This window comes from Asterias amurensis, chromosome 1 (genome assembly GCF_032118995.1).
Source record: "Asterias amurensis chromosome 1, ASM3211899v1".
Classification (NCBI taxonomy): Eukaryota; Metazoa; Echinodermata; class Asteroidea; order Forcipulatida; family Asteriidae; genus Asterias; species Asterias amurensis.
This window is the reverse complement of record NC_092648.1, coordinates 32,070,518-32,084,252: the sequence shown is the minus strand read 5'-3', so window position 1 is coordinate 32,084,252 and position 13,735 is coordinate 32,070,518. Positions and strand designations below refer to the sequence as shown.

The following is a 13,735-nucleotide window of genomic DNA, read 5'->3' as shown; positions in this document are numbered from 1 at the left end:
TCGCAGAGACACCATGTAATTAACTCTCTCTGTGAGCTGTGGTGGCTCTGAGAATGTGGATTATGTAGACCTCTTTTGTTCTTGTGATGGCCACACTTCAAATGTGGCGATAAAATATCATTCCTGACTTCAGCAAAGAATGAGGTTTCTCATAATATAAAGCTTTTTGTGGATGACTTACAGAGCTTTCAGAAAGTTGCTTATTCAAATAATACACTTTGAAGCTGTGTGTCTTGTTATAATTCTGTACAACCAGGGCCAAATTGCATGGCTCTGCTTAAAGATACTGGACACTATTGGTAATTGTCAAAGACCAGTCTTTGCACTTGGTAAATCTCAACATATGCATAAAAGTCTGAGATAACTATGAAAAAAAAACATCCTTGTCACACAAAGTTGTGTGCTTTCAGATGCTTGATTTCGAGACCTCAAATTCTAAATCTGAGGTCACACACTGTTTTAAACTATCAACCTCTCCTCATTACTCATTACCATTTAAGGTTTTATGCTCATGATTATTTTGAGTATTTACCAATAGTGTCCACTGCCTTTAAACCGCTGAATTCTTTGCTACTGATTGGATTTCTGCGCTAGCTGCGTACACCCTAGTAACATGGAGTCTCACAAGCTCAAACCAAAATTCCTCGCGAACTAGTGAAAATACGCTTTACGTAAGTGCGGAATTCCCTGCTTCTGCAAGCATTGATTATTTGCTTACGGTATAAAGCAGAGCCATGAAACTGGGCCCCGATCACAACCCATGTGAATTACTGCTCGTTTACAAACAAGATCCGAAAACTAGTGGAGTTAAACCCCAAGCAAGTCAGTCTTTGTGCTTGAAGTGTCCTTAGGCATGACAAATGATAACAATTTTCTTCTCTTCACCCAGGTGTATAAATGAGGACCTGTGAGGATAACGATGGTAGCGTGTTTGAAGACGCCCTTAGCACTAAGATGCTGTTTCAGTTGTTTTGCCTCCAACCTGGGCCCCAGTCTCATGGTACTGCTTACTGTTGACATCTGCACTTACTGTGGCATTATGCGCTTACTGCCCATATATTTACGTCTTAAGAGTATGTGGGTTAAATGGGGGTGTTTTATGGTAAAAAAAATTGTTTTTGTTATAAATTGCAAATACATATTACATAAATTTGTACAAAGATCTTTTTAAAAGATCACATGGGGAATGAAAAACAAGGTTTTTTTTGCCTTAGCTACAGCTGCTTGTTTCCCATTTCCATAAGAACTCTATCTATCAGAAAAAACAGAACTGAAATTGACCTTGGAGTCTCTTTTTATCAGAATATTTGTATTTGGTCTTTTTATATTTTAAAGAATTTTGTATAAACAGAATTTAAAATGAAGTTCCATTTAATAGAGAATTTTAGTTTTTTTCAGTGTTTATTTTTTGTTGATATGCCCAAGACCTACACATGTTCATTGTTGGTTCAACGTTCCAAACAGGAATTAAACTTCTTGAAAACCAATGGATTTGAGTTTGTCATCAACCATTTGGTACAGGAGAATTTCTTGTACCCATGGATAACAGTGGCAACCAAATCGCACCGTCAGGGTAGTTAATTTATGATCACATCCGATTATCAAGAAGGCAAATTTAAAAGTGAATTCAATCTACAAAATGAGAGGTTAATTTGCAAGCGTTGAGTCTGTATATGTAGACTTCTCAGTGTATCAGGTTGGGGTGTAATCGAATAACCACCTATCCATTCCAACAAACCAAACACAGTAGGACATCTATCTCAACAAACAAACATTTGGACATTAAGTTTGCCCCGACGACCGTCCACGCCCGTGTAAACAATACGAAAGCCCCTCCAGATTCTTCCATTAGTGTCCGCCATTCTCTATTGATTTGACATTTTGCGATTGCAAAAAAAAAAAAAAGTGTTTTTGTTTTTGTTTTTCGGACAAACCTTGATATCTGCAAGCCAGTGCTGAGGTTTGTTTTTGATGTCTCTCGTTGGGGAAAGTACCGCCTTGTATGCGTCGCCATGGTGATCAGATAATGCTTCCACAAGATGGTCGACCTCTTGACTTATGATACGGAGAATGCTCTCATATTCAGCATCCAGCTCCAGCAGCTGTGTTGCAGACCTTTTCAGTTGCCGCTCCAAATTGGAAGCTCTGGAGAAATACAGAGAGATATTGTGTCAAAAACCGACTAAACCTGAGCTTGATTTATTTATCTGTGATAAGCACTGTGTTCTGCTTTCCCCAGTCCCATGGATTAAGGTATCAATGTCCCAAATTATCTACTTACTATTACTCTATAGTTTATATCGTTGCGGTACCCGCTGCAAAAATGTAGGATTCGAACTGCCTCTAGCTACCAGGCAATCTCGGTGTTCTAGTTGGTAAGACACTGCTCTAGAAGTGCAAGGGTCGTGGGTTCGAATCCCACCTGAGTAATATGCCTGTGATAATTTTTCACAGGACTCGGGAAAGTACCGAGTATACAGTGCTAACACACATCGGTGTATGGGTAATGAATGTGATGCAGAGCTGCTACATTTGCATCTTGCACTAAGGGAGATTTTGATATAATAATAATAATAATAAGACTTGTAATGCACACATATCCACCCTGCTGGGTGTTCAAGGCGCAGTAAAAACAAAAACAAAACACAACACAAAGAAAAACAGACACAACAAAATTAGTCATTGAAAACCTGTGACATAAGATAAGTTTTGAGAAGAGACTTGAATTTTGCAGTACAAAGACAAGATCGAAGATTAAGTGGTAGAGAGTTCCAGATGCGTACACCAATCAGGGGGATATTTAGAACTACTATCAAAAACAAACCCAAGCATTGGCTGGCAGATGTCAAGCTTGTCCACAAACAGAAACACTTCTTTTTTTTTGCAATCGCAAAATGTCAAATCCATAGAGAACGGCAGAGGTTCCCGGAAGAATTTTATTTTGCTTTTATTTTCCTTAGGCCTATTAACTGTTTTTCCTTTACTTTTCTTTTTTTTGTGCTATTTTTAAACTGTGGTTTGCTTTGTATTGGTCGAATAAATAATAATAATAATAACAACATAATAGGGAACATGTTTCAACAATCAGGGAGATTATCATTTTTTTTCAAATCAGAACATTGAAAGATTAGTATATTTTCATGGAACTTTCTGCAGAGTATAATGGAGAGTTGGCAAGCTCCATATGATGAAAGATGTGATAAGTAGGATTTAGAACTTTACATGATGGGAATGCAATCAAGTGTGGTTTGCGGAGACACCATGTGATTAATTCTCTCTGTATGAGCTCTGATGGTTCTTAGAACAAACAGTGGTTAACCATCAATTTTTCTCAGAACTACCGCAGATAATGACAATGCAGTGGAACATTTTTAACTGCATTTATATGGCCGAACAACCTCAACCACGATCTGCTGAGATATTGCCAATTTACTTCTTAGTAATTGCAGTTTGTTTTATTTCACAAACAAATGACGACTGCACATCACCCACTTAAAAAAAAAATAGAAAATTCCAGGAACCATGGTAGTGTTAATAAGAGATGCTAAATTTGCATTGGGGATAAAGAATATTAATTTAGGTTTTTACCCATACACCGCTGTGTGTTAGCACTGTATACTCAGTACTTTCCTGAGTCCTGTGAAAAAATATCACAGGCAAGTTACTCGGGTGGGATTCGAACCCACGACCCTTGCAATTTTAGAGCAGTGTCTTACCAACTAGACTACCGAGGTTGCCCGGTAGCTAGAGGCAGTTCGAATCCTATGTTTTGGCAGCGGGTACCGCAACGATAATAAGATATGTTAAATTTGCATCGGGGATAAAGAATATTAATTTTGGTTTTTACCCATACACCCATGATAGTGTTACTATATACAGTAAATATTTGTGTTTATAACACCCCTTACCAATATTCTGCCTTTTCATTGGTTTACAGCGCGCCCCATGATATGTCTTAGGTTTACTAGATGACGGCCGTGTGATAGTGCATCGGTTTGCCGTGCGCTAGTCCGAAAACTATCACACGGCGTGCAGTACCCAGACGTCCGTTGCGTGTAGGAGGATGATAAATTGATAGTCTGTAACCATTTCGGATTACATGACACTACATGCAGGACAGTAAAAGTTTTCGCAACCTGTATATATTCGCGTCGTCCGTGGATTGTAGCATTCAGGTCTGTAACTTAATAGTACAGTATTTGAAAATGTTTGGGGTGCTATAAAACAATTACTGACTGCTTCTATTACTCGTGCAATGAAGCCGAGGGAAAATAGAACCCTCCGGGGATCACCGATGGAGTCATAGTTTTTTTTAACCATAGCACTCGGAGCAGTAAATATTTGTGTATACATTTAATTAGAGTATTTCTTAAAAACAAAATGTGCTCTTGCCCCTGTAGTGTATGAATCACATGACAGTACTAACTGTTCACAAAAGAAAACTAACACACATTAAAGGTGAATAATTTGCTTTACCCGTAGCATAATGGTTAACATATTTGCGTTACCATTTCTCAATTGTACCCCCTTGCATTACTCTTGTTACATTCACTCATTCACACATTTTAGACGTGATCTCTTTCAATGCAAATAAATGCAAAGTTGTTATTTGTGTTTTACCCATACAACACCTATCGTGTAAAACACTGAATACTCAGTACTTTCCTGAGTCCTGTGAAAAAAAAAAATAATAATAATAACAATAACATGCATTTATGTAGCGCTTAATACCAGGTTTCTAGGCAAAATCCATTAGGACCGATCATAACATATCAGTGTATGTGTAAAATACAAATATTATACTCTATCCCCACTGCACATTTAACATTTGAACCCATTTTTTTTGTTCTTCAATTGACTCATTGCTTTGTAGATTAGAGATGTCATTATTTATCTTCGTCTGCAGATGCGAGATGTAGAAATTCAGTTGATTAGAATGAATCACCCTAGAGACTGACAGAAATGAGTTCTAATTGATTAACGACGTATAAGTTTAGGGCAGTGACATTTACCGTCGCCCTGCAAGCAAGATCTTCTCTAGGGGCAATAAACCCGAGTCCTTCTATTTCATTTGATATTGACAAAGATTATATCCGCTGTGATGTTCATCCCCCAAATGTCAGACCTTCTTGAACTATGACTTTGGTTTGACTTCTTTGTGTATTCTGGACCAATGGAGGAAACAGGTCATTGCCTTGGAGCCCTTAAGATGCTCCAGTAGAAATGACAAATTTCCTCAGGGTGTCCTTTACCAAGGAGAAGATGCCTTGGTGCCATTGCCCTTTCAAATTTGAAGCATACAGGCCTGAAGTATATTTATTTCTCTGACCTAGGTTCTTCACAGAACCAACACTTCATCCCACAAGAGGTTTATTCCACATGATTCTTAGCAGGGCCCAATTTCATAAAGCTGTTATAAGCAGAAAATACTCAGTAAATTTCTTTGCTAAGCAAAAAATGAGAGGGGCACCAGTTGCAATAATGTAAACTTTATGGAATTTTGGCTGGTAACAGTTTCTGTTAAGCAAGATTTGTCTGTGCTTAGCAAGTTTTATGAAATTGGGCCCAGGGTCCAATTTTATGGATCTGCTTACTGCCAAACTCTGCGCTTATGATCACCATTCTCTATGCAAGCGCCAAATTTCTGAGCTAGCTGTGTGTAAGCAAAGAATGCCTAGTAGAATGGAGTACGCACACGCACAACTAAAAATAACCTGCTAACCTGAGAAACATGCTTGATGTTAGCACAGAATTTCCTGCTTCCATAAGCTAAGGGCCTACGCCAAGTTTCAAACCTTGTTTACGGTAAGCAGAGCCATGAAGTTTAGCCCTGTAAACACTACTCAGTTCTTACGGCCTACACCAAGTTTCAAGTCTTTACTGTAAGTCACCTGGAAGTGGTATTTTGTCAAAATAAAGCTTTTGTCACTAAAATATGTGTTTTGATGAGTGGAATATTAATAAACAGTTAACAAAGGTTCTAAAAAAATTAGTTTTCATTTTATTTACAAATTTAAAAATAGGCCCGACCCGAGAGGGCGCTATTCATGACGTCAATCGAGGCGCGGTATTTGAAGAGAAAATGAGTAGTCTGGCCTGCACATTACGTCTGGATACCTGATCGGTATGATGCCTATACATACAGAAGTACGGTCACGGAGCAGACTGCTAGCACTGTATGGCTGCTGTGCGGACTGTCCACTCGGATTACCCAGCACGGTTAATCGCAAGCAGTGCCAACACAAGATAGTGACGCTTGGCGCAAGCTAAAAACATGCCCTCAAAGTTGAAACAATCCCCAATTTGTTTTCATCACGTTAAAAGGCAAATGCTACTTTAGGTTTTTCACGTCTTTCAGGTACCTTCTTCGACTTCCCACTAGCTGGAAAAATTGTTGGGATGGCATCATGTTTTAGAAAAGAACTTTTCTCTTCATGTCAAAATGTGTGATGTATCCTGGATTCTCGATGCACGACGGCTCAAAGTGTTTGGTGCATCACAGCGCTGAAAAATACGTTGGACCAGACCACTTTAAAAACTGACCCCATCTTTAGCGGTTTTGCTGCATCCAGCAGCAATACACCTGGTCGACATTGCCGGGAAAATGCAAGATTTTTTTTTTTTTTTTTTAACGTACAAACTCACGACGAGGACTTTCATGTATTTGCACGTTGTGTTCGATGTTTGATCAAGGCAAAGTCTGCCTCGATTGACGTCACAAAAAGGGTAGGCGGAGTCACCCCCAAACAACTTAATCCATTTTTTACACATATAAATTGTTGCAAACACTTACTCAAAAAATTAGTTTATTGTTCACAAACATATACTCTAATGTTTGAAGAAAAGAAAAAATCTGTTTCCAGGTGACTTTAATTCTAGTAAATTTAATAAGTCAGCAAAAAACAACATTTTGTTTGGTATTTTGTTTGGCTAGAACATGTGTGTTTTGGTTCTTCATATTTCCCTTGTTTTGACACAAACAGAAAGATAAAGAATACAGATTCTAATTATTACTAAATAAGAACTCTTTGCTCACCAAGCCGAACTTTACATCTCTTTCTTATGCACACAACATTCCTCATTGCCAAATATGGTATAAAACAAATTATTGTTGACAGTATTAACTCTTCCAGAAGAAAAGATTTAAAGGACCTTATTGTTCCGTATTGTGAATGAATCCTGCCATTGCCTATAGTGTAAGATGAGTACAATCCTACAAACACCATTCACCTGAATGCGTGCAAAAGATTATAAGAGCTCGGGAGCAATTGTAGGTCAAATGTTGTGACACTATTTGTTTAACCTTTCTTAATAAAGGAGGGGAACACAAGGAAGCAAAAACATATACACTAATTTGCCCTTGTCTCACTGGTAGCGTGGCTGTGTATTAATGGTGTATCCTGTTTGTCAGTGGCGGGCAGTTGCGGCACTGTATCAACCAGCCGTGGCATTAAACGCTCCGGGGGCAACGGAACAGATGGCATGCTGAATTATGGCTGATGTGCAATCCAATCTTCACATATTGCATCAAATGGTCCATTCCACTCCAATGTTAAACGTGAAGCATCGCCAGAGGAGACTCTGTAGCGCCTGCTTCCAAGAATAGCACATTCTATCAGAAGTTCCTGGTTTCGCTAATTCAATTGCACGGGGTCTTCATACATACCGGGGGAACTCTTTTTGCTCTCCCTAAACGGGAAACCATTAAGTTGGCAACAATTCTATTCCTGTACACCGCGCAGAATTGGAATATGTAATTACCAAATGATTAGGAGTTTGAAATAGTTGTCTTTATTTAATCAAGGAATAGTCTGCTGGTTTCCCCCACATGTGAATTACCATCTATTGACAGTGTTTTCCTGATGTAGGAATATAGATCCACCATGGTCTAGTGGTTTAGCTTGCAGTGATTGCAATCACAAGGTTGTCGCCTTGGTAGATGCCTGTCGCCGACTGCACAAAAACCTGGACCACGAAGCACTGTTCAGTTGTGTATACTAAACCATAGTTAATTACTTTGTGTTTGGATCATCTCCATAGACACCGAACCAATGTCTGCGAAAGATGGAACGGTTCGTGATTATGTTCATTACGTCAAGTTAGTCTCATCGGACTAGAAAGGAAAACAAAAATAATGCTCTTGTGTGTTTACAAAACGCGAGGGTAATCGGGGCATTGTTTGTACCCGTGATGGACGCGTGCCAAAGGAAGGAATATCTCGACAGATTGAGCAATTCAAATCTGGGTTGCGAGAATCAAGAAATTAATATGTATGCACACACAAACAATTTTCAACAACTTAGGGATACCAACGAATAACTTTGTCAGTAAGACGTCAAACAAGTATACATGGTTGCTGGCAACCAAATTTCTCTTTTGACAAAGTGCAAATTTAAAATCAGCTTTCTGAAAAATTATCAAAGTCCATTGTTATTAATCAATAATGATGATGATGAAAACGGCTAGGTACACAAACCTGATAATTATGATTTGAATTAAAGGATTTCAAAAACTCTTCCAAACAGGGACTGATGCCTATATGAACTCAAACATTGCTCAGATGTTCTTAGCCACGTAACAAAAAAAGTGAACATCATTTTTGCTGTCTTTACACACTTCATTCTTTCTAGAACCCTTGACGAGGACAGGTCTCAATTTGATAGAGCTGTTTATGAGCACAAAAAGTAGCCAGCACAAAAAGTAGGCGGCACAACAAGTAGCCGGCACAAAAATTAGCCGGCAAAAAAAGTAGCAAGCACAAAAAGTAGCCGGTACAAAAAGTAGCCAGCACAAAAAGTAGCCAGCACAAGTAGCCGGTACAAAAAGTAGCCCGCAAAAAAAGTAGCCAGCACAACAAGTAGCCAGTACAAAAAGTAGTCGGTACAAAAAGTAGCCAGCACAACAAGTAGCCGGTACAAAAAGTAGCCGGCAAAAAAAGTAGCAAGCACAAAAAGTAGCTGGTACAAAAAGTAGCCGGCACAAAAAGTAGCCAGCACAAGTAGCCGGTACAAAAAGTAGTCCGCAAAAAAAGTAGCCAGCACAACAAGTAGCCGCTACAAAAAGGAGCCGGTACAAAAAGTAGCCGGTACAAAAAGTAGCCGGCAAAAAAAGTAGCAAGCACAAAAAGTAGCTGGTACAAAAAGTAGCCGGCACAAAAAGTAGCCAGCACAAGTAGCCGGTACAAAAAGTAGTCCGCAAAAAAAGTAGCCAGCACAACAAGTAGCCGCTACAAAAAGGAGCCGGTACAAAAAGTAGCGGGTACAAAAAGTAGCCAGCACAACAAGTAGCCGGCACAAAAAGTAGCCAGCACAAAAGCCTTTGGCTTAACAGAATAAGGTTCCCAGCCAAAATGTTACCAGCACTATACATGTATGTCATGTGTACAGTTTTGTATTGGTTTCCTGATTCAGCAGAAAGTTCTGGGCCCAGCACATGAAATCTACTCATAAATCCTGACAGATACTTTGTGAGTGTGAAACTTCTTGGTCAATGACACTGAATATAATCATGAAACATAAGGCAATAACTTGAATGATCCCCCACCCCCATAAGGATCAGGTGAGGGTTGGCTATAAGCCGAAACCTTTCAAATTGAAACTCAATGGACCCTGCACTGAAGCTCAAGTTCACACACGGTACTTTCTCCAACTTTCACCGCATAGTGGAGGATGATTGGATTTCCAGTCCCAACTGATTTCATGGGTTTCTAGTAACTTGGGATTCCTTACAACATGCAAAACTGAACATTTTTCAGAAATTATATTTGCAGGAGAAAAGGTTTTTCTGCATGCGTGACTCCTGAGGGTTGCTACAAGAAGGCAGACAGACAGACAGACAGACACAAAACAAAACAAAATTGGTCCTTGTCCGTTGTAACGTGAGTATTTATCTACATCAGTCGCAGATTTAGGGGTGGACACAGCAGGCTTTCCCCCACCCCTAATTTCTGCCCACTGAATGAAAACAAAAACACACAAAAAAGAATTTAGCAGTAAATAAATCAAGTTTCAATAAAGAGTTAAAATTAACTTGTAAATTTCCCTCTAAGCCTTATCCTAAATCAACAGCAGGATTACTGAAATGTTCAACGTGGAAATTAGCCCTCACAATTTGTGCCTCCTGCATCCACCCAGAATATTATTATTATAGTACTTGGACGAGAGATGTGAGTTCATCCTCATTTGCTCCTAGTCTATAAAAACTACACATCAGTAAAATAAACTGGGGCGCATCCATCTTAATGCTACTGTACATCGAAGCTCGACTACAAACATTCCCAAGAGATCAAATATTTGTTTCCACAAAGTGGAGGCTCATTTACTTGTTGTCCGAAGCTACACGCTATCCTTGAAGATTCAGTGCCATATCAACCCAGGTACCCATCTGTCTCGACTCTACAAGCTCCTAGTTGGCCCCCTGTCACTTCCCCCCTGTCAACTGTAAACAGCAATCACGTCACAGGTGTACATGTCATCGTGCACGAAGCTGACTCTTCCATTCATGTTTCAGTCACGCGGCAGCGGGGCTCGGCATCGAGAGCAACCTCAACCAGTACGTGGATATTTGAACGTTCTTTGCATTGGTCACATATTTAGCTTTATTGTAGGGAAAACAAAACTGTTGGAAGTGATACGATGAAATTGAATCAATCATAGTCAACTTCCCCATCCCCAGGGGGGAATGAGGGGTGGGGGTCATCGTTGGAGTAAAGGAAAAGGGCCTAAATTGAACTCAAGCACCAAGTTATAACATTCAAAGACACTTTTTCAAATGTTGAAGCAGAAAGCTGATGTCACAATGACATTACTCATACACCGAGCATGAAAGCAAACTGGTAAACATTTTCGGCAAAATATTTGTAAACGGTGATCGAGGGATGTTAGAAACAAATCAACCTGCCAGAAAAATGTTCTGAAATGACAAGAAGGTGGTCTCACCATTGGTGAAATGTGTTCAAACCAGCAGTTGGAATAATATTATACCATTTGTGCAAATGTTCTTTGGATTAACACTGAGCTATCCCATACAATGTTGACTCAAACTATGAAAATACTAAAGATGTACAATTGAAACATTCCTATGATGTTTTATCATGTACAATTTCATAGATAATGATTTACCAACCAAATAACGGGAACGACCAACAACCCACCAACCCATCAGATAGTCCTTTTAAGATCCGTAACACTTACTCCCAGAGCATTGAAGACCACCTTATTTATTTGTTTCCTGCATCTAATTCCCATCTCTCTCCTGTTACTAATTTGCCCAGACAGGGGAAGAAAAAATCTTGCTGACCAAAAAAAGCTTTTGACTCGGCGATTTTTGGAGGAATGGTGATTGATGAAATGATGGGCCATTCAAACTCTCTGCGACCTCCGGAATCTCAGAACATAAAGAGCAGAGTATCCCGAGTGCTGTGGGATAGCTATACATCAAAGAGCATAAATAAGTAGTGAAATTGATCTAGTATTCTAAGACGCACGCCTGCCATCACGCAACATCCGCACCAGTCGTGAAGACTTTTCTCTCGTGGACGTTTCAGCATCTCCGGTCGCTTGAGCAGATTATTGATAATTATGGCATTATGAAGATTCTGATATCCGGACAATTTATTCTGCATGACTAGTTGCCAGTTCTTATAATATAAAAAAAAAGTTAAAAGCAAACATGATCCACTTCCAGTGGAAGAGCTGACAATTGAATAAATATAACCTTAAACTTGAAGGTTGAGTCCAGATTGGCGGCTGCGGCTAAAGCTTTGGCTGATGCAAAGTGTGCTGTTATTGCTATTGACATCAATGCTTCAACAACTGTGTTGTGGTTGAGTGGTCTGGTTCACCAAACTCAAGAGCTAGCGTTGTCAGCAGCAGAGTGTGGGTTCTAATCCTGGTCATGACAATTGTGCCCTTGAACAAGGCACTTAACTATTCAGAAAGAAATTAAGAAGGTAGTGCATTCTGCTCATCAGCCAGGCTCTTAGTGGATGATACCAATGCCTCCATCCTTACATAATGTGAGTGGGCTAACCCTGGGGTCAATTTCACAAAGAGTTAGGACTAGTCCCAGGAGATATTAAAAACTTCAGGCTAGTCCTAAGTTAGGAGGAGTAACTCGTCACTCATCCTAACTCGAGAAAAGACTAAATCTTCATGAATCCACCCCAGATCAAAGTGGCGTTTGGCCTTGTGATGTAAGGCGAATTCTCATAAAAAAACACATGTATATAATATTTTTGAAATGAAAAAGCTGGAGCAGGAGCTGGAGCTCCTTATTTGGACACATGATGGATCCCCAAATAAATCATTTGATTTGTGCAAATCTTTAATGTGTTTTACTAAAGGTGTATATTTCTTTATTTGGGAATAAATCTGGAGTTTAATCAACCTGGGCTCAACCAAACCTCGACAACCTGATCAGAGGGCTCTGAGCTTCTTCTTCTTCAAAGGTCTTCTCTTTATAAGAGAATGCTCGCTGGATTTCATTATATCAACATGAGAAAGGATATCGCCTGTGAAAATAACCCGGGCCTTCTCATGAAGACACAGAGAGAGAGAGAGAGAGTTAGAGTGGGAGAAATAAAGAATGATCCTCACGCCCGCACATCTATGTCTCCGTTATTCACACTCCACTGGTTCACAATGTTCACAAAGAGACCTAGTATAGGTGAGATCAGGCCCTGGAAAGCCCCTCCAGCCAAAAGTCTGTATTTGGCAGTGGATAAATGGCGGGAACCAAGTCGGCGTTTGCGGCAATATCAGATACTGATGTCTGCAAAAATGTTAATGTTGACAACTTAATATCGTCTCGGGTTCGTCTCTCTCTCTCTCTCTTTACTCTGTAAATTTGGCACAGACGGTCGAGCTGTTGGGCAGTCCAACTAAACCTGTGAAAATAAATTCTGTATGAAGACCACAGATAGTATGTTTCATTACCACGATGTGGCAAAAATAAGAGCAGTATAGTGAGAGAAACATGTTTGCCAATTTGTCGCAACGAGATGAATGGGATATTTCTTTTGCCCTCGGTCCAGTTTTGCAACGGTTGACAGAAAACTGGACCAACAAATACCATGACAGCTTGAAGATGATATTGGTAGTTTATAGGTTTAAATGAATCTAACTGATAACACAATCCTGTGAAGCTTATATTTCCCTTGTTAAATTGACAACTGTGATACAACTGCCAGTTTATTGCTATTTTTCCAGCACATCACAAACACCAGCCTCTGCAGATTGCATATCTCATTGCCCTCTTGTGAACAGAAACAAGAACAAAAGAACACTCTTTCTTGGTTTGCTGTTGCTTTCGGACATAAAGGCAGAACTAACCCACATTTGATGTGTTAGGACAAATGGAGTACTTTACCCTTGAAAGATGTGATTAAAGACACTGGACACTATTGGTAATTGTCAAAGACTAGTCTTCTCACTCTGTGTATCTCAACATATATGCATAAAATAACAAACCTGTGAAAATTTGACCTCAATCGGTCTTCAAAGTTGCGAGATAATAATGAAAGAAAAAACACCCTTGTCATACGAAGTTGTGTGCTTTCAGATATTTGATGTAGAGACCTCAAATTCTAAATCTGAGGTCTCGAAATCAAGTTCGTGGAAAATTACTTTTTTCTCGAAAACCACAGTACTTCAGAGACAGCTGTTTCTCACAATGTTTTATACTAACATTCTTTCCCCATGACTCGTAATCAAGAAAGGTTTTATGCCAATAATTA

At 39.4% G+C, this 13,735-nt stretch overlaps 1 protein-coding gene across 2 annotated transcripts in view; it reads right to left on the bottom strand.

Annotated features, from left to right (window-relative positions):
- The window catches only part of LOC139936991 (centrosomal protein of 128 kDa-like), a 109,285-nt gene that overhangs the window by 18,571 nt on the left and 76,979 nt on the right, over window positions 1–13,735 (bottom strand). For both annotated transcript variants that reach the window (XM_071931906.1, XM_071931915.1), the window contains one exon: window positions 1,935–2,145. In XM_071931906.1, the coding sequence (XP_071788007.1) occupies window positions 1,935–2,145 (211 nt within the window). The remainder of the gene's footprint in view (window positions 1–1,934; window positions 2,146–13,735) is intronic.